At 46.3% G+C, this 23,056-nt stretch overlaps 1 protein-coding gene across 3 annotated transcripts in view; it reads left to right on the top strand.

Annotated features, from left to right (window-relative positions):
• The first annotated feature begins 859 nt into the window (after window positions 1-859).
• The window catches only part of LOC134368944 (protein Shroom2-like), a 125,225-nt gene continuing 103,028 nt past the window's right edge, over window positions 860-23,056 (top strand). For all 3 annotated transcript variants that reach the window (XM_063085180.1, XM_063085181.1, XM_063085183.1), the window contains exon 1: window positions 860-1,009. In XM_063085180.1, coding sequence (XP_062941250.1) covers window positions 860-1,009 — 150 coding nt within the window. The remainder of the gene's footprint in view (window positions 1,010-23,056) is intronic.

Here is a 23,056-nt window from a genome sequence, read left to right on the forward strand (position 1 = left end):
CATATACAAAGTCAAGAAAAAAACTTTTTTTTCTTTGCAAAGCATGCGATACCTGTCACTGCAGATATTTCTTTAGGCCGGAGTGTTATGGGAATCGAAAAGAAGCAGGAAGAGGTGGCACACGTCTTCTATCCACAGACTTTCATGAATTCCAGACCACCACCTTCTCTTTGTCGGGGACGTACTAGCCAACGAGACGCCATTCACCCCGCGGGCCAGCGCTTCGTGGCGAGCCCCGCGCGCCGCCCCGCCCCAGCTGCGGGGGGCGCCCTCGCCTCCGTGGGCGGCGCGGCTGGACGGGCTCCGCGGCCGGGGTCGGGGCCGGGTCGGTGCGCGCCGAGGGCTCTCGGGACGGCCTCGGGCCCAAAGGTGCGGCCGCGGAAGAGCCGTGCCGGACGCAGGGGCCTCTCGCGGCGCTTCCGCCCTCACCTGCGCGGCCGCCCGCGCTCGCGGTCGGCGCCAACAAAGGCGGGAGCGCCGGGCGGGCCGCGCCTCCCACATGGGCGGCTCCTGGGGTACGGCCACCGCCGCCGCGTCCCGCCCCGCGCGGGCGCTCCCTCCGCCTCACCTGCTGCGCCCCATGACCCCCAGGCCACACACGCCCCCCACGCCCCGAAGAGACGCCGGGCGCTCGCGCGCGACCGCTGCCCTTCCCTCCCCCGCCGGCCCCGCCCCCGCGCGCCGCCCGCCCGCCGTTCTGGCGCCCTCCAGCCCGGCCGGCACTTTCCTCCTAAGTTGCCCCGCAAGTTCTCCAGTGGCCTGCGGCGCCCCTCTCTCTCGGCCGGCCGAGGCTCCCGGAGTGCATGGGCCCCGCGAGCCCCGCGGGCTGAGCGGCCGCGCCGCCTCCGCGCCCCGCGCCATGGAGAGCGCCGAGCCCCGCGCGCGGCCTGAGTGCCTGGCCGAGGCCGACGGCGGGCGCCTGGTGGAGGTGCAACTGAGTGGCGGCGCCCCGTGGGGCTTCACCCTCAAGGGCGGCCGCGAGCACGGCGAGCCGTTGGTCATCACCAAGGTAAGGCGACCGCGGGGCCCGCGCGGTGACAGCCGGAGGTGGCCGTGGCGCGAGGGGCTCGTCCGGGGTGGGGGCGCCGGAGGAGGCGGCCCGATCGCACCCCTGGCTTGGGGGCGCGTGTCTGCCGGAGTCACCTGCGGGGACCGCTGCCCAGACAGGCATAGGTGTGTGGTCCTGGCATCATCCCGACCGCCCTCCGGCGGCTTCCAGCGCCATTCAGAGTTTAAATGGCTCCTGTTCCCAGTCCCCTTCCCCTCCCCCTCCAGGAAAGGGCCTGGCAGGGTCCCCTGTCACTCGTGGCCTCGCCAGCGGCGGCCTGCACCTGCAGGGCTGCCCGGAGGTCAGGAGAGGAACACTCCCAGAAGCCAGGGGTGGACAGAACCAGCCCCGCCTGTATTTGCCGCCCTAGGGTCTCTGGTTCTGCACCCTTATCACTAAAAAATCCAGGCTAGCAGCTGCCGCCAGCCTAGCCTCTCGATTCCCATCAGCCCGTCGATATTTACTGACTTTCGGCTTCCAGTCCTAGATCCACGGAGCACTGAATACGTGCAAAAACTTACAGAAACTTTTTAGTAGGACTTGAGTTTCAATAATAGCAAAGAAACTCCTGATGTGTCTCATCAGGAATGGGTGTGTTTGTGTGTGTGCGTGTGTATGTGTGGTTTTAGAACTTTGAATTTTCTTGTCTCAAAACAAGAAATTTGCCGTTTTGAAATTTGCCAGCCAGACCTGTATAAACCTGTAAAAACAAACGACAATCCAATCGTCCTTTTTTCATCTGGTTAATAGTGTCTAGTGATCCGTTTCTCTGGGAAGAGTTCTTTAAAATGTAAAAATCCTTGGCTGCTAGAAGCGTTTGAAGGTGACTTACTGGTTTTCTCTGCTTTCCTGCCCCACCACAGCCGGAAGAAATTAAGTGACTCCTAACCCGCCCCACTGCTAATGAATTTGGGAAGTGGGATGACTTTGTTGTTCAAATAGCAAATGAGACAACAAACTTTCTATTCTATATTTCCTTTCATTTTTGTATTTACAAAACTAGAGACTTTGGGGAAGTCCTGAGTAGCTATGCACTGAATTTATGTTGAACTCAGGAAAGAGGTTGTCATTGTTATTACAAATTTAGCCAAGGTGTAATCCTTTATCAAATTGGATTCTTTGTGAAGATGATGATCATAAAGTGTGTACACCTTGCCCAGCTAGGACACTCTGTTGCATATCTCGTAAAGCACATTAGCATGTGCCTTTTTAATAAAGGTTTTAGGGGCCATTTCTGATGGTAATCGTAAAAAGATATCACATAAATCACTTACACCTTCAACATTTCATGCATTTCTTAAAAATAAAACATGTGCTAAAGATTCCACATATGTTCCTTAGTTTGTTCTTTACAGTAGATGGAATAAATAGTAAGACATTATTTAAGATGAAGTCTTCCTTTTTGGCCTTGCATATTGTAAGAAAGTTGGAAGTCACTTTGTACTCTGAAGTCCAGTTATTTCACCAGAAGCTGGACGCAGGGACCCCCAGAGCCCCTCGTTCTTTCTACAAGTACCCCAAGTTCTGAAAACTCTGGTGCATTGTTAGTGGCCTCCTGGTTCTCTCTGTCCCAGAGGCTCACATTCTAGAAACTGAAGGAGGTGGGCTGTAAATCCTTGTGGACATACCGCAGGGCCTTTTCAGAGCATATGGGCACTTTGCTCCTGATTGGGTTTTCACCTTCGTGTAGTTGCTAAGTATTTTTTTGTTTGTTTTTGAAAGTTTTTGTGACTAGTTTAGGAGCAGTGTATGTAGTAGCCTTTACAGTGTATGTAGTAAATGCTTTTGATTCTTATCTGAGATACTCCCTCCTTTAAACTGATGCTTAGTTTTTGTTTGTTTCTTGGCAGCTGGCCGCTATGGGGATCTGAACCCTTGACCTTGATGTTATAACACAATGCTCTAACCAGCTGAGCTAACCGGCCAGCCCCTTGGATGCTTAGTTTTTAATACATGTGACTGGAAATTTGTGGTTTTGTTGCTCAGGATGGAGAGGATTCAGTTGGGACTTCTGTACTCAATTTCCATGCATACATCTATATACATGCATAAACATGCACTCACATGCTCACTCATGTATTTTAACCACACGTTGTATTGCATGGTATCAGCAATATTTCACATACATGCCTTTTTTCCTTGATTAAGATAATCGGTGGGGCTAGGCTGCAGTCTGACAGCTGGTAGTTTAACTGTCAGATTATTAGAAAAGGATGAAGGAAAACTTGTCCATTTAAGAATGCTTAGAGAGTGGAAATGCATTGTGATGGAGAAGGGAAAATTGTTCCACCACCAGAATTTGGATTGCTCCAAGCTTTGAATCTTCCTTTCCCAATCGTTACTGAAAATTCATTGGGGCTCATTAAATAATTCTTTATATATATATACATAGCACTTAAAAAACCGTGCAATTAAATAGTTACATTACAACCCTGGAGTATTATACAACTTGTTTTCTATTTAGCAGACTCTGATTAGGGGTAGCTTAATCCAGTCTAAGTGGACACATTCTTTTTATGATGATGACGGGTACTTTGAAATCCTCATAGGAGGTTAATGGTGTGCTCTGAGGTCACAAACCTGGCCAGTCCGGGGGAAGGGCCTTGAGAATCAAACCCTGATGTCAAACATACTTTGCTGCTTCCCCTCCAGTCTGTGCCATCTGCTCACATCTGCTTACATCTTGCAATTCAGTATCGAATAACTGTTGCCTTTGTTGGGTCGGAGGGTTTTCAGCTTTGGCACTGTTGACATTCCGGGCTGGATCATTCTCTGTAGTGGGGCTGTCCTGTGCATGTTAGGATGCTCAGCAGTAGCCCTGGCCTCCACCTACTGGATGCCACTGGTACCTGTCTCCAGGTGTGACAACCAAAGATGTCTCCAGACATTGCCAAATGTCCCCTGGGGACAGAATCACCCTGGTTGCAAATCACTTTGTTGGATTAACTATGTATTACCTTTGCTCTTACAGGATTTTTGCTTTAAAAGCTCATGTTTAATTCTTCGTTTTGAGGTCTAGCCTTCAGCTGGTGTGTGTGGAGGCCCCTGGCACTGCTAGTGTTTGGGTGGAGGGCTGTTTTCTTCCCAAGCGTTGGCCCTGAGAACAGGCTTTATTTACATAGTAAAACTCAAACAAATACTTGCTTCATCTGCATTTTTGTAGCAAGAGAAAGGCAATAGAAACAGGAACTCCCGAGTGTTCTGTTTTATGGGCAGTCAGAGTGGCCGCTGGGTAAGGACTGACTTTTCTCTGGGTCTAGTGTGACGTTAAAGGACTAACTTCTGGGCAAGAAGAATACTTGGAATTTGAGTTGCCTGCATGAAGCCCAACAAGACCTCTGCTGAAAGATGGCAACAGGATTCGTGACTCCTCAATACATTTCCACTGATTCGTAGCTTGAAATTTTGCTATGGTTAGTGAAAAAATACACTGAAACTCATTTTTCCATGCTGCTGTTAGCGAGGGAGCAGGAATAATGTCCACGTTCTAAGAAACTACACGATTTGCTGGTATTTCCGAGACTCCGCGTTGACACAGGACCTCTCAGGACCCGTGTAAGTATATCCGATGGATATATGTGCTCCTGCAGCTTTTTGCGTGTTCCTTTCCCGATCGGTTCAACCAGTGGAAAACTTCAGTAGGGGGAAGGTAGGGGGCTGATTTCTAAAATGTCACCAGAGTGGCTTGAATTCCAAAAAGCCCTTTGGGGGATTCATTAGGAAGCATTAAATACTCCAGCTGGGTGTCAGCAGCCCCCTGCGGCCTCAGGAATGTTTGTTAAGAGAGGGAAGGAATGAAGCCCCAGCCCCTGCTAGTCACCATTTCTCAGAGTCCCCTCTAAGAATGCCAGAAGCCTTAGCCAGAAGCTCCAAAGGAGACATTAATTTGGGCCTGGCCCAGCCCAAACGGGGTAGCTCCCTTGGGCACCCAGGGATTTCAGATTGTGTTTGGGGAACAGAGCCAGCTGAAGGGGGTTTGGATTGCTGTGGCGATTGCTGTGGTGTGGGATGCTTGGGGGTGCTGATATATAGGCCCCCCACCTGACTCACCCTCTCAGGGGGATCACGCTGCTAGAACATGTCTCTGATTATGAGACACAGCTCTGAAACGTCCTTTCTAGTGAATACTGAATGCAGGTATGTTTGGGGGATACAGAGCCAGGTTGCAAGTGTCCTGTGTACAGCCTTAGCTGGAGTCCATGGTCGAAGAGGGCTCAGGACAAAGACAGGTGGTTGGTGATGGATGGGAGTGGGAGACCCAGCACCTTCCTTAGTTTGAAAAGGGGAATCCATCTGATGGGGCCGTGCTGAGTCATGTCATTGGTGACCCAGGGATGGAGAGGTTGGAGTGGCAACCCTGGTTGGGACAAATTGTTGTCTTTTATGTCCTTATATTTTCCCCCAAGAGCCAAGTCCTTTTTCAGATATCAGTAATGGCTTGAACAAGAGGGATCTGTTGAATTCAGCAATGGATCTAAACTTCTCTGGATTTTGGTCGGTTTCTGTGTTGAAACACAGCTGGCCAGCATTGTCTGCATTAGGGAATGCTGCTGCTTTTTCAGGCCTCTCAGAGGGTGGGCGTGAGGGAGACCTGGGGCTGCCACTCCTCAGAATTGTAAACCCCCAGTCACTTCCTGATTGCCAGTGACAGTGTTTTCTGCAGTTAGTAGGATGCACGTAATGCTCAAGATTCATTCGTATTTAAGAATTAGTAGTACAGTTCAAAAACAAGAGGTGAGTTTTCTGTCCTGTGCTGAAAGACCCTTTCAGCCTATAGACCTGTCTTGCCAACTGGCTTTCAAATATGTCTTTATTACCTTTTCCCAGCCTGCGAATTACCTTGGCCCTGCTGAATTCTAATGCTTGTTCCTCCAGAGATGTTTTGGGCGCAGGGGTGGGGAGTCAGGCAGAGTGTCTGCAGTCCTCCTCCAAGGCCGGCTAGCTGGAGGCTCGGGGGTTCCTCCTCTCCCAGGGAGTAATGTCGCCTCCCTCACGCTGTAAATCTGAGGCTTCTACAGTTCCAAAAAGGTATAAACTGAAGCTGTGCGTCATGCCTCTGCACCACGATAAGTTCAGTCTTCGTGGCTCAGTTCTGAGTACTTCTTAATGTGTCCTAACATTTATCTTTCGAAAAAAAGAAAACTAGCTTGCCCGAGAGCTAAATGTAGCATGGTATGATAATGAAAAACTCATAACAAATAGTTTTCACCTCGTCCTAATAAGTTGGGATTCTTAATCCACCTTTATACTTCATGGCCAAAGAGATGGGGCTGATCATTTGGGAAGGGTTGGTTTTTCTATTTGGAAAGTGTTTTGGAATTGTCCCCTTGCCAAAGTTGTTTTGTGTCAGCATGCAAGTAAACCTGGATCTGTGGCCAAGTTCTTAGGGGCAGAGGGAGAAAGCCTGGGGCTCTGTGGAACTTTTCTTCTTGCACACCAGGCAGGGTGGAAACATTCTACAGGATAATTTTAGGGTGTAAAGGCTGAATAGACTTTTTATTCATTTCTTAACTTTTACTTTTAAACATGGTAGTCAGGAGTGGGGTAACACTTTGAGGAGAAATTCTGCAGGTTTCTGCAAGCCACGGCTCTTCTTCCAAATGCAAGCTGAAAACTAACCCACATGAAGGATTTTGAAAGAGCTCTGGGTTACATGTTGCTCTTTTAAGGCCTTTTGAAAACATTGCCAGTATCCAATACAGGGCGGGCATATACTGGAAGGATTGTTTTCCTGTTACCTTGTTTGATCCAATATTTGCATTGTCCCATAGTTGATCGAGCCTATTCCGTTTACAATTATGAATGTTCAGCCTTCTCTTTGGGGGGTCATGTCTTAGTAGGAGGATGATAGTGTATCATTAAAAAAAATTGAGCTAATCTGATTTGGTTGAACCCCAAAACTGGGATGTTCTGAATTGCAAAGCAAAGGTAACATTTTTTTCGGGTTGAAGAGACCCTGGGCTTTTAAAAAAAAATCTCCAGGGTGTTAAGTTGCAAGCGATGACAGCTGCCTCTGCTGGATGGAGAAGGAAGAAAAACAGTGCTCTGAATTGGCAAGGAAGGGTTGGGATTATCTTTCTTTTGGCCAAAGGTGACTTTAAGACTTTTAGATCTTAAAGGCAAATTGTGAAGCTCAACCCTGGCAGGATAGAGTCTGTGCCCTTGAAAGCCAACATTTTTACTTATTCATGGAAGGAAAGGGACAAAGTGTTAGTGTATCTTTTTTTGAGTTTTGTTTTTATTTTTATCAAAGTGGCTCTTGTATAGTATAAATAATCAAATAGTTCTTCAGGGGTTTTTACATACCAGCTCTCTGGCTGTCATTTCCCCTCCCTAGAGACAATGATTGAAACTTTTTAGCTGATTGTTTTCTGTATTTCTATCCATATCCCTAAATTATGGGTTTACTTTGTATATTTTTCCCCCCATACTTCTGCTGCCCACCCTCGGTCCCCCAACTGTTTAGGCACATTTCTTGGGGGAAATGTGCCTAATGTAATCACTTTGTAATTTTGGTTAGAAGAGAGTTTTCAACCTTGGCGTTGTTGACATTTGGGGCCACATAATTCTTTGTTGTGGGGCCATCCTGTGCATTGTAGGGTGTTTAGCAACATCTTTGACCTCTTCCCACTTGTTGCCAGTAGCAGCCTCCTCCCCCAGCATGAAAACCAAACACATGTCTCCAGACATTGCCAGATGTTCCCTGTGGGGGAGGGGATTGCCCCCCTCTGAGAAGCATTGGGTTAATAATATTCAGCGTTGACATTGTTTTGATTGCAAATGGTATCACTGCTGAGCCTGGAGGTACATACTCTGATTATTTTTCCTGCACATGTCTTTGCAGTCACTAGGGTTAATGAGAGCTTTGTTTTGTTGCTTAATTTTCTATGCACAGATCATTAATTTATCCATCAAATCCTCCCCAATGATGAAACATCTCTTAAAATATTCAAACATACAGGGGGTCATCTTTTGACACCTTCTCTGCCTGAAAATGTCGTGATTTTATCTTGACAATAAATTGATTGGGCCGAGCCCATGGCGCACTCGGGAGAGTGCGGCGCTGGGAGCGTGGCGACGCTCCCGCCGCGGGTTTGGATCCTATATAGTAATGGCCGGTGCACTCACTGGCTGAGTGCCGGTCACGAAAAAGACAAAAAAAAAAAAAAAATTGATTGTTTGGGCGAAGTCTCAGCTGTAGACAGCTCTCCCTCAGCACTCAGAAGGTGGTGTCGGTGCTCTGGTGGTGTGCAGTGTTGCTGCAGGGAGGTCAGGCCTTTCTGTTTCTTGACCCTTTAGACTGGCTCTAATTTTTTCTCTCATTTTTCATTTCTGTGTATTTTTGTTCTTCTTGGGAGAGTTTGTTCAACCTCATTTCCCAGTCCTTCCAATGAGTTTTAAATTTGTCCACTCATTTTTTTCTAATTCCAAAGTTTTATTTGTATCTCAAATGTTCCTTTTTCGTACCCTACTGATCCTATTTCATGGTTCTTCTCTCATGTCTCTGATGATAAAAATCATGACAAAAATGTCCTCTTTCTGCATAGATTCTGTTTCTGAGCTCTGCTCTTGTTGTTTGCTTGTTTTGGCTTCTCTCTTCCCTTTTAGATATTTTATTTAAATGACTAGTGCTCCTTTTCCATCTGCTGGTACTGAAGAGTGAGTTCCCCAAGCTGTTTGGAGACTGTGTGCATGTGTGTGAATGACCTGGTGAGGCTGTTTCCCTGGTGACTCCATAAGGCCATGACTTTGGATTGTTTCTTTTGGGGTTGGCCATGTCCTTGTGGATAACAAGTTTTTCTCTACTTAATAAATTTCTGGTATAGAGCAGATTGAAAAGTAATGGGAAGTCTGCCATTTGAAGGGATCCCTGCTTTGCTCAGTTGGGGAGAGTGGTCAACTCTGCCCTGGTGGTTCCAGCTTGGAGAGAAGGTCACCAATAGGATTAAGTGGCAGTGTTTGCTGGCATCTGGAGCTGGATCTTGCACTCAGTTCTTAACCTTTTTCAATCCTTAATCCTTCAGTCTGTCAAACCAGAATCATTCCTATTTTATTGTGTTATTATGGTGATTAAATGAAGTAATGTGTAAAGCTAGCTCTAGTAAATTTAAATTTCTTTTTTCCTCCCCTTCCCCCATTTCCCTAATCCTGATTCATTAAAAGTTTGGAGGGCCGAGCCCGTGGTGCACTTGGGAGAGTGCAGCGCTGGGAGCGCAGCGACGCTCCCGCCGCGGGTTCGGATCCTATATAGGAATGGCCGGTGCACTCACTGGCTGAGTACCAGTCATGAAAACGACCAAAAAAAAAAAAAAAAAGTTTGGAAAACTATTTTAAAAATGATAATATATTGAATCACCAATTTGCTACAGAAAGACTTTAAGCTGGGTTTTGTATGGCAGGAGTTTAAAGTATCTCCAGCAGATTTTGTTACTGATTTTGACTGTTAAGTATAGGATTTGTAGGAAAGCATTTAATTAAAAGATATATGTAATGCCCAACACCAGTACATTGTTTGTGCTATTTACAGCTCACTGGAAGTTATTATTTCCTTCCCTCTACCAAAAGTTTAATTTTGGGGGGAATAATACTGTTTCTTTTTTTTTATATTAATGAAGGGAGTAACTCTTTCATATCAATGTGATATTCAGAAGAATAGGATTTTTAAAAAATGATTTTGGAAGTGAAAATAATGGGAGAAATGAAGGCTGGGTATCTCAGAGACAAGACTCCATTTCTTTACTCCTTCACTCTGTGGCAGTAGAAAATCATTCAGGGTGTTGAGTTGGACTCACAGGCGTGGGGGAGATGCCACTTGCTGGAGTCCAGTCTCCTCCTCCTCTTGGACACACAGTTGTATTATGTTACCCAGCCTCTCTTGCAGCTAGGTGTGGCCAGATGTGATGGTTCTACTCAGTGGAGGGCAAGCTGTACTTTACCCCTTCTGGATGGGTGGAATGAAGATGGCCTTGGGGCAGAGACTCATCCACATGGGTCCCTGAGTGACTGAGGAGGTGGCTGCCCCACGATGTGGTCACCTTCCCAGTAGTATTCATTATATGAACAAGAAATAAGCCTATGTTGTGTTTGGGCCGCTGTACATTTCCTGGATTACTTGCTATAGCAATTAGACTGTTGTAACAAATGAAATCCTGAGAGAAATCAAAAGCTTTCCTTTTAACAAGTATACTCAGCTTGGAGAGACAGAATATAAAATGCTTCATTTACACCCATACAGGAAGGAATGATTATTTACTTTGTTGAAGGAATCACCATGGGTGTCCATTAGCACCTAGCTTAGTCCCCACACACTTATTATATAAAATGAGGCCTCCACGCCTATCAGCGTCTTTCCATCCTAGGTTTTTTTCTCAGCTGATAATTTAACTTTTAGCCTGTCTTGCTTTTCCTTCCCCTCCCTGCTGATGATTGCCTGGGAACTACAGAGAGGCAGGGCAGGATGCCCTAGGGGGAGGCTAGGAGAATGCCCAGTGTACATGATTAGCCCTCAGTAGGGATTGGACCTCTCTCCTGGTTGTATTGTCTTTTCCTGGGGTAAAGTGCAGGAGTTGTTGCCTGGGAGGGCTGTACATTAAGTCATCATTAGCAGGGCTGCCTTTATCAGATTAATTCATTATAATCCTGTATGGCAGACTTGTTTTCTTCTGGGGAATAGCACACAGACACACGAATTAGACCAGCAATGAGAAGGGGGTAAGGATGAGTGCCAAGTATAACTGGCCTTGGAGAGAGGTGGAGCTGGAGGGGAAGGGAGTGTGCTGGAGAAGGAGGTGAAGGAAGACCTTATCTGTCCACACCACCCAGGAAGAGGAGAGCCTGCAGATGTCAGGTGGGCTGGATCCTCTGAGCTGGAAGCCCTCCCTGCACTCGCAGGAGGTGAAGGGGGTTCTTTGCCTATGGCTTGCAGATTCTGAAGCTCGTGAAATTCTGCATCTGTGTTAATTGTGCATATGTTTGTAAATCTGTAAGCAGAATGATACTTATCTGTGCTAATTGTATGTATGCTTGTAAAGTTGTAAGCATGGTGGTATTTTTTTTTTCTTGTTGCAAAAACATTAAAACAATATTGAACAAAATTGAAAATGAAGGAAAAGAGATTGATCAGGAGCCCAAAACATAAAATAATCTTATTTCTGGAAGTACAGCTGTATTGATTCCCCCCTCCCTGGGAAATTGTTTGCTTTGAATCATGTAGACCTAATTATTAATTGCTTGATTCTTGTAATTCTCTTAAGAATTATATTATCAACAGTCCCTGGAGTCAGATAACAGATTAAAGGAAGTTTAACTTTGTGTGTGCCACTTGAAAGTTTAAGAAATGACATGTTTTGTTATTGTGGAATGCATTGAATTTTATAATTTAGCTTTTTCTAGACAGGCTTGTATATATAAGAAAGAAAAACCTAACTTCTAGAAAATTGAGTACTCATGTTGGGCAAATATGTCAGTGTTTAAAATAACTGTGCTTTTTTTGGTATGTGTAGCTTTTCTTAACATTTTCATTATGATTAGATGCCCTGAGTCTTGAGTTAAAGTGTGGAAAGGAAACATCTGGACTTGAAAAGATAGGCTTGCTGCTGCTTGAATCATATTTCTTTTGTGTTGATTTAACGACAGGGATCTCACACAACTGATGCTGTTAGGGTTTACGAGCTGTGGGGGAGGAGGGACCTGTTTCAGCTTCTCCTCCCCATTTTCAGTGGCTGGTATTTTGGAGAAAACTAATTAAAACCTCATGCCACTCTGCATGGTTGTGAAATTTCAACCACAAAGGTAAACCTGAGGACGCAGCTTCTTGTACCCTGAGGCAGGAACTGGCTTTGCTTTTACAGAGTTTAATTCTCAAATGATGCCTGCCATGATTGCCTTTCTGAAAAAAGATGTTGAATTCACAGGAAAACTCATTGTTTTCGTTTCTTTCAGACTGTTTTTACAGTGGTCTCTACTGGCTCTTTTTCATTGCCATTTACTGGAATGTTGTTTCTCTTGAAGGGCCTTCTCTTCTCTCTCCTCTCTCGTCTAGGTGGTAATCATGCGTTTGCTTGAAATAGCATAAGTGTGTGTAGACATCTCTTACTTTCACATGTGTGGCCTCAACTTCTCTTCTGGACTCTGGAATGGCCCTTGGGCGTTACTGATGCCCTTCAAGCTCAGCATGATCACAATGGAAACTATTCACCTTCCTTGACCTCCTCAGTTCTCCCCCTGGATTTCTAACCTTGGCCGTAGGTTTATCTCCAAATCTACAAATCATTCTAGGTGCCTTTCTGCCCGTAACCCTCCATAGCCCATCATCACCAAGCCTTTGGAGCCTAAATATCTTGTGTTTATTGCTTCTTTTCTGTCCTCAGTGTCACTGCCTCCTCATTCCCAGCTGGATAATCACAGTAGTCTCTAACCAGCATACTGCCTCTAATCTCCCCATATGGCAGACTGTTCCAGACCCCCACCAGGTAATGTGCCAGATCGGTAGGCTGGTTCTTAGGCTCTTGCTGGAAAGGCCTCAGCAACTCTTTAGCTGTGTATAGAAGGTTATTTATGTTTAGCTCCTGCCTGTTTTCCAGACTTTCCTTCTGCTGTCACCCACCTCTATCTCTTAGTTCTGCTTTGTCTGATATAGCAGCCACTTGTCATATGTGACTGTTGAGTACTTGAAATGTGGCTAGTCCAAACTAAGATGCACTGTTAGTTAAAATACACACTGGATTTTATAGACTTAGTTTGAAACAAGGAAGGTGTAAACTATCTCATTGGTAATTTTTTTTATATTGATTACGTGTTGAAATGAAAATATTTTGACTACATTAGGTTAAATAAAAATGCATTATTAAAATGAACTTCCGATGTTTCTTTTTTACCTTTTTAAACGTGGCTCCTGAGCATTTTAAAGTTACGTATGTGGCTGTCATATTTCTACTGGACAGCTCCACTTTAGACTCTTGTTAGGCAAAGGGTGGTACTTGGACCAGCAACATGAGCCATCACCTGGGAGCTTGTTAGAAATACAGAATCTCAGATTCTACCACAGGCCTGCTGAATCAGAATGGAGATTTTTAACAAGATCCACAGGTGATTCGTTCACATGGTAAAGTTTGCCAAGTGCGTCTTTAGAGAACGATATCTTGGTCTCCAAGTATCCTGTATTATTTGAGGCTTTGCAAAGGTCCTTTCTGAGACATTCCTAGTTTCGTGGAAGGCTTCGCTTACATTGCACCACCCAGGCGGTGTGGCCCCTGACACTCCCTCCCTTGTCATGCACAGTGTTCCTGCGATGTCCTTTGTAGGGGCCTCCCTGATCATTGGTCTTGCAGCATCCTTGAGCCCAGGTGGCTGGGAGGTCCCTGAGAGTGGAGACTGGCCCTCGTTCATTCTCAGTATAGTGACATACTTCCTGGCGTGTGGTAGGTCCTTTAAACATGGTTTACATTACAGCCTTGCAAAGGGACAACAGACCACAGGTATGTTGAGTGCTTACAATGGTCTGAGCACTGTTAAGTCCTTCATCTCAATACTTTTACTTTTATAAGGCCCCACTGAAACAAGGTAACTTGGGCTGAGAGTGACCTGTCCCAGACCACGGAGGTCAGATGTGGAAAGTCAGGATCTGAGATCCGGATCTGAGTGATGCCACACCTCTTACTACCTCTTTGCTTTCTTGTTAAGCGAGACATTCAAATCTGTCTTACTGTGTGAGCCACAGGAACCTTAAAAAGGCTACTTAAAAATAAGTTTTAAAAATGTATAGGCTCAAAAGATATTAGAGCATTTTTTAATAAAACACAAAGGCATACACCAGCCTTGCTTCATGGTAATCCTTGGTTCTGTGGGGATTGGAACCTGCTCAGGTGCCAGAGGGTGGCCGTAGTGGCAGCTAGAATGGTTTTCTCTGGTGCCTGCCCCCAGGACTGCAGAGAAAGGTGCCCTGCATTTTTGCCACCAATTCATTCTTTGTGCGTCTGTCAGGAAGAAAGCACAACTAACGGCCACCTGCTTCCAGACCCAGAGGCTCTCCTACCTTCCTGAAGGTGATTTTGATGAGGCACCAATGAACGTGGGTCTGGTTTTTACTAAATGTGCGTCTATCATTAATGGTTACATTATGCACAGCCAACTATCAGGAGGGATTGCTGTCACAGAACACGTCAGGACACAGAAATCGGTGTGTTAGCATTTTCTCCTCATCGGAGACACACAGAAGGTGATTGTGCATGCAGTATGCTCCATGCACACCTGGGTTTTGGTGGAAATCTAAATTCTGAAACGAGGGAAAAAAGAGTGTGGAAAGGTATACACTGCTGTCTGGACAGCACAGGTTCACACTAGGGGTTGTTCTACATGTGTGTGCTGGATATGGGAACAGCTAGCCAATGTTGATAATGAATTTAGCCATTTAAACATGCACAGACATTTTAATTATGGGAGGAAGATCTAAGTTTAGGGAAGATGGCAGAGGACATGTACCATGAATAAGCACAAATGAGCCTTATTTTAAGAATTGCAACACCGTGATGTCTCGATGGGCCTGCTATCACATGCTATGCAGAATTCTCCCATGTCCCTGTTCTTCCGGCCCTGTGACTTGGTTTGGCAGTTATAACCCATGTGTCCACTGCCTGTTTGGAGCATATTCTTGTTATGAGCAGCATGGATGTGCACGCACACTCAGCCTTCTCTTCGCATTCTCTGTTAAGTGTTGATCAGTGGATAAGAGGAAAAAGGATATAGAAGCATTCATAGTATCAGGATGCAGAGCATCTGGTGTTGTAGGATTGCTGTAGCTCTCACAGTTCTTAAGCCCCAGCCCCTCACGGTATCTGGCACTGGCAAGGTGGGTAGGATGGTCTGAGGAAGGTCTGCTGGGTTAGCTGGACCCTGCCCCTGGTGGGGAGGATGGTACACTATTCTACAGCATTTGACATCCCCTTGTTGTAACACTCTTCCTGTTGGCTCCTCTGTCTTCCTTTTGGCAACTCCCCACTGAATGAGGGCTCAGGGCAGTGAATGTCAGAGGGGCTGTATCCCTGCAGGGCAGCAGGAGGCAGGTCTTAGACTCTTGAGCAGGTGCTTGAGGACAACGCTGCTGTGGGTGAAGGGCCAGGTGCCTGGGTACAAGAGGCTGATTGCAGTGATCTGCATGACTAGCCTTCCCAGGCTGCTGTGTTTCTGGCCCATGTTCAACCCTTCACCCAAGACTTCCAATAATTCTCCTCTGAGAACTGGGAGAGAACTGGTTTTACTGTTTTACTCTCGCTGGCACTGGCAGGTCTGGAGTCCTGGTAGAGCATTGAAGGTAATGACACCTGGGCTGTATCGAGCACCTACTGTTTGCTAGCAGCTGTGCAGTTTGCCACAAATTCCTGGCCACAGGGCACTGCTATTATCCCTGTTTCACCAAGTTGACAATGAGGTCAAAGTGGTGCAGCCAGAATCCAGAAAGCATCTGTTGCATGTCCACGACGTTCCAGGGACTGTTTAATTTTACGTGAACTTCACAGCAGTGCTGCTGGTTAGGTTTACAATAGTTTGTACTGGTGCTATGGTCTGAATGTTTCTGTCCTCCTGACTAATTCCTGGGTTGAAATCCTAATCCTCAAGGTGATCGTGTTAGGAGGTAGGGCCTTTGGGAGGTGATGAGGTCATGATGGTGGAGCTCTCATGAATGGGATTATAAAATAGACTAGATTATAGATATATAATAGAATAGATTTATAAAACAGACCCTAGAGAGCTCCCTCATCCCTTCTACTGTATGAGGACACAGAGAGAAAACGTTATCTCTGAACCAGGAGGCAGGTCCTCACCAGACACAGAATCTGCCATGCCTTGATCTTGAACTTCCAGCCTCCAGAAATGTGAGCAATAAATTTCTGTTGTTTATATGATATCTAGTCTATGGTATTTTGTTATAGCAGCCTGAACAGACTAAGTCAACTCGTGAGGAGAGTAAGGCTTAGAGAGGTTAAGAAAATCGCCCAAGGTTATAGGAGGGCCAGTGTCTTCACTTGGAATAGCAGGCACATGCTGGGCCCATGAAAATGTTCTAATTTTCAGAAGAAGGAATTGAACTTTTATGTCAAAGAAAATGTTTTGAGATGTATTGTTTCAATATAATGTATTAATATTTTACTACATAACATTGAAATATGTTTTAAAATCAAATATATAACATCAAATTATATTAGTTTAAAATGGCATAACATATGTTTATAACATTAATTTAGCATATAACATATCCATCTTTATATCTGCATAGTCATTAAATACAATTTTTAATACTTTTTTTTATGGAGAAATGGACCTGGAAACACTCTGTGGCCCTGGGTCCCAGCTAGCAAGTGGAAAAAGTGGGTTTTCATCCTGGCCTGAGTTCAGGGGCCTCAAGAAGGGCTCTGTCCCATCTGTCTCTGATCATGGATGGTCCCTGTGCATCACAGCTGGATCTGGCACCATGCTGAACACAACACAAGTGCTTAGTAGGTACTCGATAGGTGCAGGACTGCCGGCCTGTGAATGGGCACTTGGACCGCCTGCATCCAAGTGTCGGTCCTGATAACAGGGCCCTCCCTGGTCATGCTGCTGCTTTGCTTTAGGTGTGGAAGTTTGGGGGTGAAGGTCAGAGTGTCCCCAGGACCCAGTAGGTCATGCTGGGCACCATTTCCTGTAAGCCTGGGCCCAGGGGACCTGAGGGGAGGCCGAGTCCAAAGAGACTGCAGAAGGAGCCTTAGGTGTCCCTAAGGAACAAGGTCTTGTGTAGTGTGAAGGCATGACAAAATCACACTTCCAGGGCCTCACAGCAACATGGTATGGCGTGTAGCATGTGCTGTGTGCGGTGGAATTAACCCCAGAACACAGAACTGTATGTGTGCTGGTCCAAATGGTAAAAGAGGTGCCCCCTGCCCCGCCGAAAAGGAATTAAAGCAGAGAAATGACAACGGTTGTGTTAGACTCCTGAGATTGAAGCCCCTTATTTTCCTCCCCTCTCCTTTCCAGGTTGTTGTAATTGACCATGGAAAGGCATGCTTGCACATTTAAAGGAAGCCCTGGGGAGTGGCGCCAGTGGCTGTGCTGAGTTCCCTTTCCCCTGCTCCCCTGGGCCGCCTGGTGCTTGCTTGCGAAGGGATTATCCTGTCCTAACTGCATCTGAAGTCCTTTTGTAACCAGAGTTCAATGTCTCAGAAGGTCAGTGAGGGGCGTGGCCAGCAAGGAAGGCGGAAGAGGGCCTGACTCGTGCTGGTGCTGGGTGGCAGGCACACCTGAGCACATGTAAGCCCAGCTAGCTGTCGGCCTGAGCAAGCCCAGGCCTGGTGCTGCAGGGAGGATTGCCCTGTGGGTACAACCAGTGTCCACAGCCTGGCTTCCTTCCAGACCTTGCAGCCCTGAGAGCATTCTGATCTCCAGTAAATACAGTAGTTCTGTACCCTCTCAGATTAAAGGTGTATCATGCCTCGTTTAAGTTCTTTCACTTGGGGAGTGTGTGTGTGGGGGGTCCTGTCTGCATTTCTTTTCCTTTGATTTTAAAAAATTTCTACAAATAGATATAACTCAAATACCGTAAAATTCACCCTTCTAAAGTGTACAATTCAGTGGGTTTTCGTACATTCACTGAGTTGTGAAACCATCACTCTAATTATGGAACATTTTCATCACCCAGAAAGAACCTGGCACCCATTAGTAGCCCCTCCTCATTCCCTCCCTGCCCCCAGCCCCTGCCAACCGCTAAGCTGCTTTCTGTCTGTCTCTATGCGTTTGCCTATTCTGAACATTTCATGTAAATGGAATCACATGATATGTGATGTTTTGTGTCTGGCTTCTTTCACTTAGCATGATGTTCCCAAGGTATGAATAATGCTGCTGTGAACATTCACATTCTAGTCTTTGTGTGGACACACCTTTTCATTTCTCTTGAGTATTTCCTTAGCCTTTTGAGCCTGTTACCCGCCTTCCCCTGGCACCTTAGTACATGTGATTCCCTGTGCACAGGGGTGTCGCACCTCTGATAAAAGAATAGGACATATCATTCTGGCTTTGAGGCCATTAAGCAAAATTAAAACTAACAATTTAAAAATCTTACAGTCTTTTAAAAATCCTTTAAAATCTTAAAACTAACCATTATCAAAAGTCATGGGATTCTTGTCTTAACGACATTGGTGGGGATGTGGGCCCCTTTTCTGACAAACATGGTCAGCGTCTCAGCTCAGCCCTTGGGATGCCCCAAACAGGATATGCTGTGTCCCCAGCATCGTTTCTAGCTTAGGGTACAGCCAAAATTATCATTGTCTTGCCTCTGCCACTGGTTTCCGAGCACAAGCTGGAGACTCTATCAACCACCCTGGGAAGTGGACAGTTATTCTCCATTTTGCCCATGAGGCTAGACTGTGCAGCTGCTGTGCTCTGGGCCACTGCCAGGCCTGCCCCACCCAGCAGGGCACTCTCTGGGAGAGGGGAGGGAAGAGAAAGCAGCCCAGGTATCTACGTGCCCAGTGCACAGGAACCTAGATGTACCTTCCTGGAAGGAGGACATCAGCCCTCCCCGATGGCACCATGTCATCTTCCATTCTCCTGCTAGCTTCACAGGAGGATGCCTTTAGCCCCAGAGCAGGACCACTCTGTGGCCCAGGGGCCAGAGCACCTCTATGAGTGTCTACCATAGGGAAACAAGCTGCTCTCTTTTCCTCTCCCACACTTTTCTCTTTCTAGCAACAACACAGCTTCAAGCAAAAATGAAAACCTTCACATCTTGATCGTTTCTGGTTATGTTTCATGAACCCACACTACAGGGGAATCCCTCCATAAACTTAAACTTTCCAGATTTGGGGGACGTTGACGGTATCTTCATTATTGATAGCTCTGTAGAGTTTGTACGGTTTTCTATTGAATATTTCCTTTTCCTTTTGACTCTTTAGCCAAGGCTGTTTATGTTTATGGGTGAGAGACCCAGACCCCAGGGTCCTATGTGGTCAAAAGATCAAGCCTGTACCTCTGAGAACAAAAGTACATGACTCTTCTTTCCACGTGACTTAAAAAAAAAAAAAACTTCCTTGAGATCAGTTTTCAAAGTGTAAAAATGCTCAGGATTGTGTAAAATTACATGTATGTCCCCCCCATTCTCTGAAATCTGTATGATGTTACTAGAAGCCTCCATTGGATGGTACATATGCTCATCATATTTCTAATATCTGGATGATCCTCTGTAGACTGTAGGTCAGTAAACTTTTCCCGCAAAGAACCAGGGAGTAAATATTTTTGGATTTGTGGGCCAAACTCCTCTTCTGTACTAGTGTAGCATGAATGCAGTTATAGGTGATATGTAACTGGAAAAGGTCTGTGTGTCAATACAACTTTATTTACAAAAGCAGGCAGGGCAGGGGGGTGTGATCTGGCATGCTGGCTGGGGGTCACCGCCCGCAGTAGGCATTGGTTTTCAAAGTGTCCCAGATCAGCAGCAGCGGTATCTGCTTGTTAGGGACAAAAATTCTTGGATAGCACTCTAGCCCTGCTGAACCCAAAACCGGTGGTTGGTTGGGAATCATCGAGGTGATTCTGAGGCTGACTCAAGTTTGAGAACTACTGCTCTACAGAGATGTGGCCCTGCTGCTATTTGCATCCAAATTAACATGTGCAAACCTGCCTAGTCATGGCTGCTAGCCCAGATGGTCTCATGCACACTGAAATGAGAACCAGTTTCTAAAGCACCACTTCTCTGCACCCGTAGAGGAGATGGGGAGGTGTCAGCAAACTTTTCCAAGCTACAGCCTGGATGGGAGTTGGGTGGTTTGTCTGAAGGGGGTGAATATGGAAAATTGGGGTGGGTCTGGCTGTGTTACCTTATGAAGAACTCCCACTGGTACCTGGTCTGGGAAAGTGCTTTTACTTCTTTTCTCCTGACCTCTGTGTGTATCCTGAAGCCCAGGAGTTTCTGGAATTTTAATTAAGCCTGCTGGTTGTAATAAACATTGCACCCCACTGCATCTGCTATCTCATGTTTAGTGTTTGGAGTGGAAACAGGTTGAGAAATACTGTATGATTTCATCGCTGTCAAATGTCCTGACTAGGCAATTGCAGGGAGTGGATGGGTGGTCACCAGCAGCTGGGGGGTAAGGGGATGGGGAGGGACTGCTAATGGGTGGGGGGGGTTTGTTTGGGGTAACAAAAACGTTCTGGACTTAGATAGTGGTAGTTCATAGCACAACTCTGAATATACTAAAAACCACTCAATTGTACACTTCTTTAGAAGGGTGAATTTTATGGTATGTGACTTATATCTCAAGAAAGCTGTTAACTTTGAAAAAGGAAGTGGATCAAGGTGTTCAGCTTTATTCTTGGATGACAAAGACCTCACTGAGAGAAGGCTGACCTGGAAGGCCCCTTGTCAATCCCGTCCTCTGGTGGCCCCGAATCATGCATTTGGCGGGGATCATTGCTGAGCGCTCTGTGGGCTTGTGTCTGTGTTGTGCTGGAGCTGGTTTTGACCCACGGGTGGACAGTCCTGGCAAGAGTTGAGTGTTTTTTAATGAGGCTCATCCCTGCCCAGCAGGTCAGGGGAATGGAAGGAGGCCTTGGTGGGTGAGGTGGGCAAGAGCCAGGGCTTTGTGCCAAGCACAGTGGGAACCACGGAAGGTTTTTTTATTTAAATTTATTTATATAGTAGTATTATTTTTTACATTCTAAGATGTTGCAGAGCAGTTGTGGGGGAGGAAGGAAATAGAGGGAAGGAAATAAGGTGGGAGAAAGAGGTGGGGGGCATGGTTGAGGCCTGTGGCACCCCCCACATTCCTGCAGGGGAGACCAGGGGGCTTCCAGCAGTGGCTTGGTCATTGCTGGGCTTGATGCAGACATCAGGGGGGTGTGGCCCAGGCTTGGGAGCCCCGGGGAGCTTCCTGCACTGGCTCAGTGGTCGATGGTGGGCTGGTTGTGGATGGCTTGTGGGGGGGGGGTGTTAAGCAGGCTCTGGTGGCAGGCGTCACTCTGCCAGCAACAGGACAAATGTGTGCAGGGAGAGACTGGGAAGCCATGAGCTACCGATGTGATAGAGAAGAGTCGAAGGATCTGAGTGGTCCCCCGAGGCACGGTAGGCACACCTGGCACTTGGATGGAGGATGCTGGAGATGGCGCCTGAACATAGGGGTGTGGCTACAGGTGCTGCTGACCTTTCCCTCCCTCCCTTTCACCTGCCAGCTGGAGGCCAAAGTTGAGCAGGGATCAGTCAGGGGAGGCTCCAAGCCTGTGACCAGCACTGGGTGGCACCAGCTCCAGAAAGCTCCAAGTGGGAAATGGAGAGTCCAGTGCAGACCCAGCTTTTCTCTTTCTTGTTGTGGTTGGGGCTGTGGGCAGGTGCTGTCTGAACGTGTTTGCTCAGGGCCTCCTGGAGCAGATGTGCTCAGGTGCCTGGGGCGGGCATTGGGCCTCCCCAGGGCTTCCGTCCCTTCCCTGAGGGCTCGGTCCTAACTGCTTCTGGAGGAAAGGAAGCAATCGGAAAAGGCTCCATGTTGAGATAAGGATTATGAAAGAATATTGTCTAGCTAATACATTTGAGTCATTCCAACTTAAATTTTCTTCTTTTTATGAAACATCATGAGTCAGAATATGGATGTCACAAGCAAATACAGGAGAGGAGTTTTGATTGTGCTCCTCTGGAAGGGAAGAAAACGAGCCTTTTTTCTTTTCCTTTTTAAAATAACATGTATCCAGCAATCCTTGGTGAGGATTGAATGTCATAATTATGATTTCAGTGACAGGATAGCTGACAGATCAGTTGTCATCATTAACAAACAGCTATGAAAAGTGTCTCTACGTGGAAGTGTGTTAACCATCTCAGGAGATTACAGATCATGGCTAGAGAAGACCTCTGTGCTTAATAGAGGAGAAGATAATTTTATAATGCAGTCTAATTGGGAGAGACAGTGAGTATTAAACAGCTCTGCGTTGAGCTGCCTGAACTTTGGGGACCCGATTCTAGTAGTAGCATTTAAAGCTAGACTTGCCCTGTAATTGCACCCCAGGTTATAACCCAGTATTAGTATTAATCACTAAATTCATCAAATGAATCACCTCACTTTGCCCAGATTAATAACCATTCTGATTATGTGACAACTGCCAAATTAATTGCTCTTGAGAATAAAAACCTGTTATGTGAGCAAGTATATCTTTTCAATGTTTTGTTCTCATATATTTCCTGTTATTCTTAATAAGATTGTATTTGAATTGTCATTTTAAGTAATGAGATCTTATTTTTGTAATTATACCTTTAATTCATGTCCTATTGTATAGCGTGCTATGAAAATGTAATCATGTATTAGTTACTTTTCCCAGGAAGAGGTAGGATCCATACAAAGTCATTTTTGTATTTTGCTTTGTTTCGTTTTTGGTAGTAATCGTGAAATTATGTTCCAGATTTCAACGGAGAAACATTTCGGTTTTAAGTGAACAAGGCTTACTTAAATTTTGGGGTTTCCTCCCAAATCTTTTTAGTTTAGGTAACAGTTTAAAAATTAAAACATCATTGATTTCTAGTAAAAGAAGGGAACATGTGAGTTGGGATACATAAACCTAGAAATCTTAAGTGGATTTTCCCCCTGCCTCCTCTCCCCCACAAATAATTCATTTGGACACATGTAACTGCATGAAACCTTTCTCAGCAGACTCCCGAGCGCGCTTCAGGGAACAGTGGGGGAGCTGGGAAGCACTCTGGGTGTTGGAATGCGGGCGAGCCATCAATAGACCCGCTGTGCTTCTGCGGTCCCAGCACAAGAATCCTGCCCTTTTGAACTGTGCAGGGTCTTAGCTGGACTGGGCCTGTTAATGTGGCTGTTTTCTCCTATTAGGACTTTCAGTTATGGCTCAGTAGCTGGCAAGGGTAGGGAGAGATGCTCCAAACCGAACAGTCCCGGAAGCGTCCTGTGGGGTGGCTTTGAGCACCTGTCCCCCGGGACCCCCCATAGTCGCAGGAGTGCGGAGGGGTGGTGGGTTTGCTTTGGGGAAAGGAGCGAAGCA

The sequence above is a fragment of the Cynocephalus volans genome, chromosome Y, assembly GCF_027409185.1.
Source record: "Cynocephalus volans isolate mCynVol1 chromosome Y, mCynVol1.pri, whole genome shotgun sequence".
NCBI classification, from domain to species: Eukaryota; Metazoa; Chordata; class Mammalia; order Dermoptera; family Cynocephalidae; genus Cynocephalus; species Cynocephalus volans.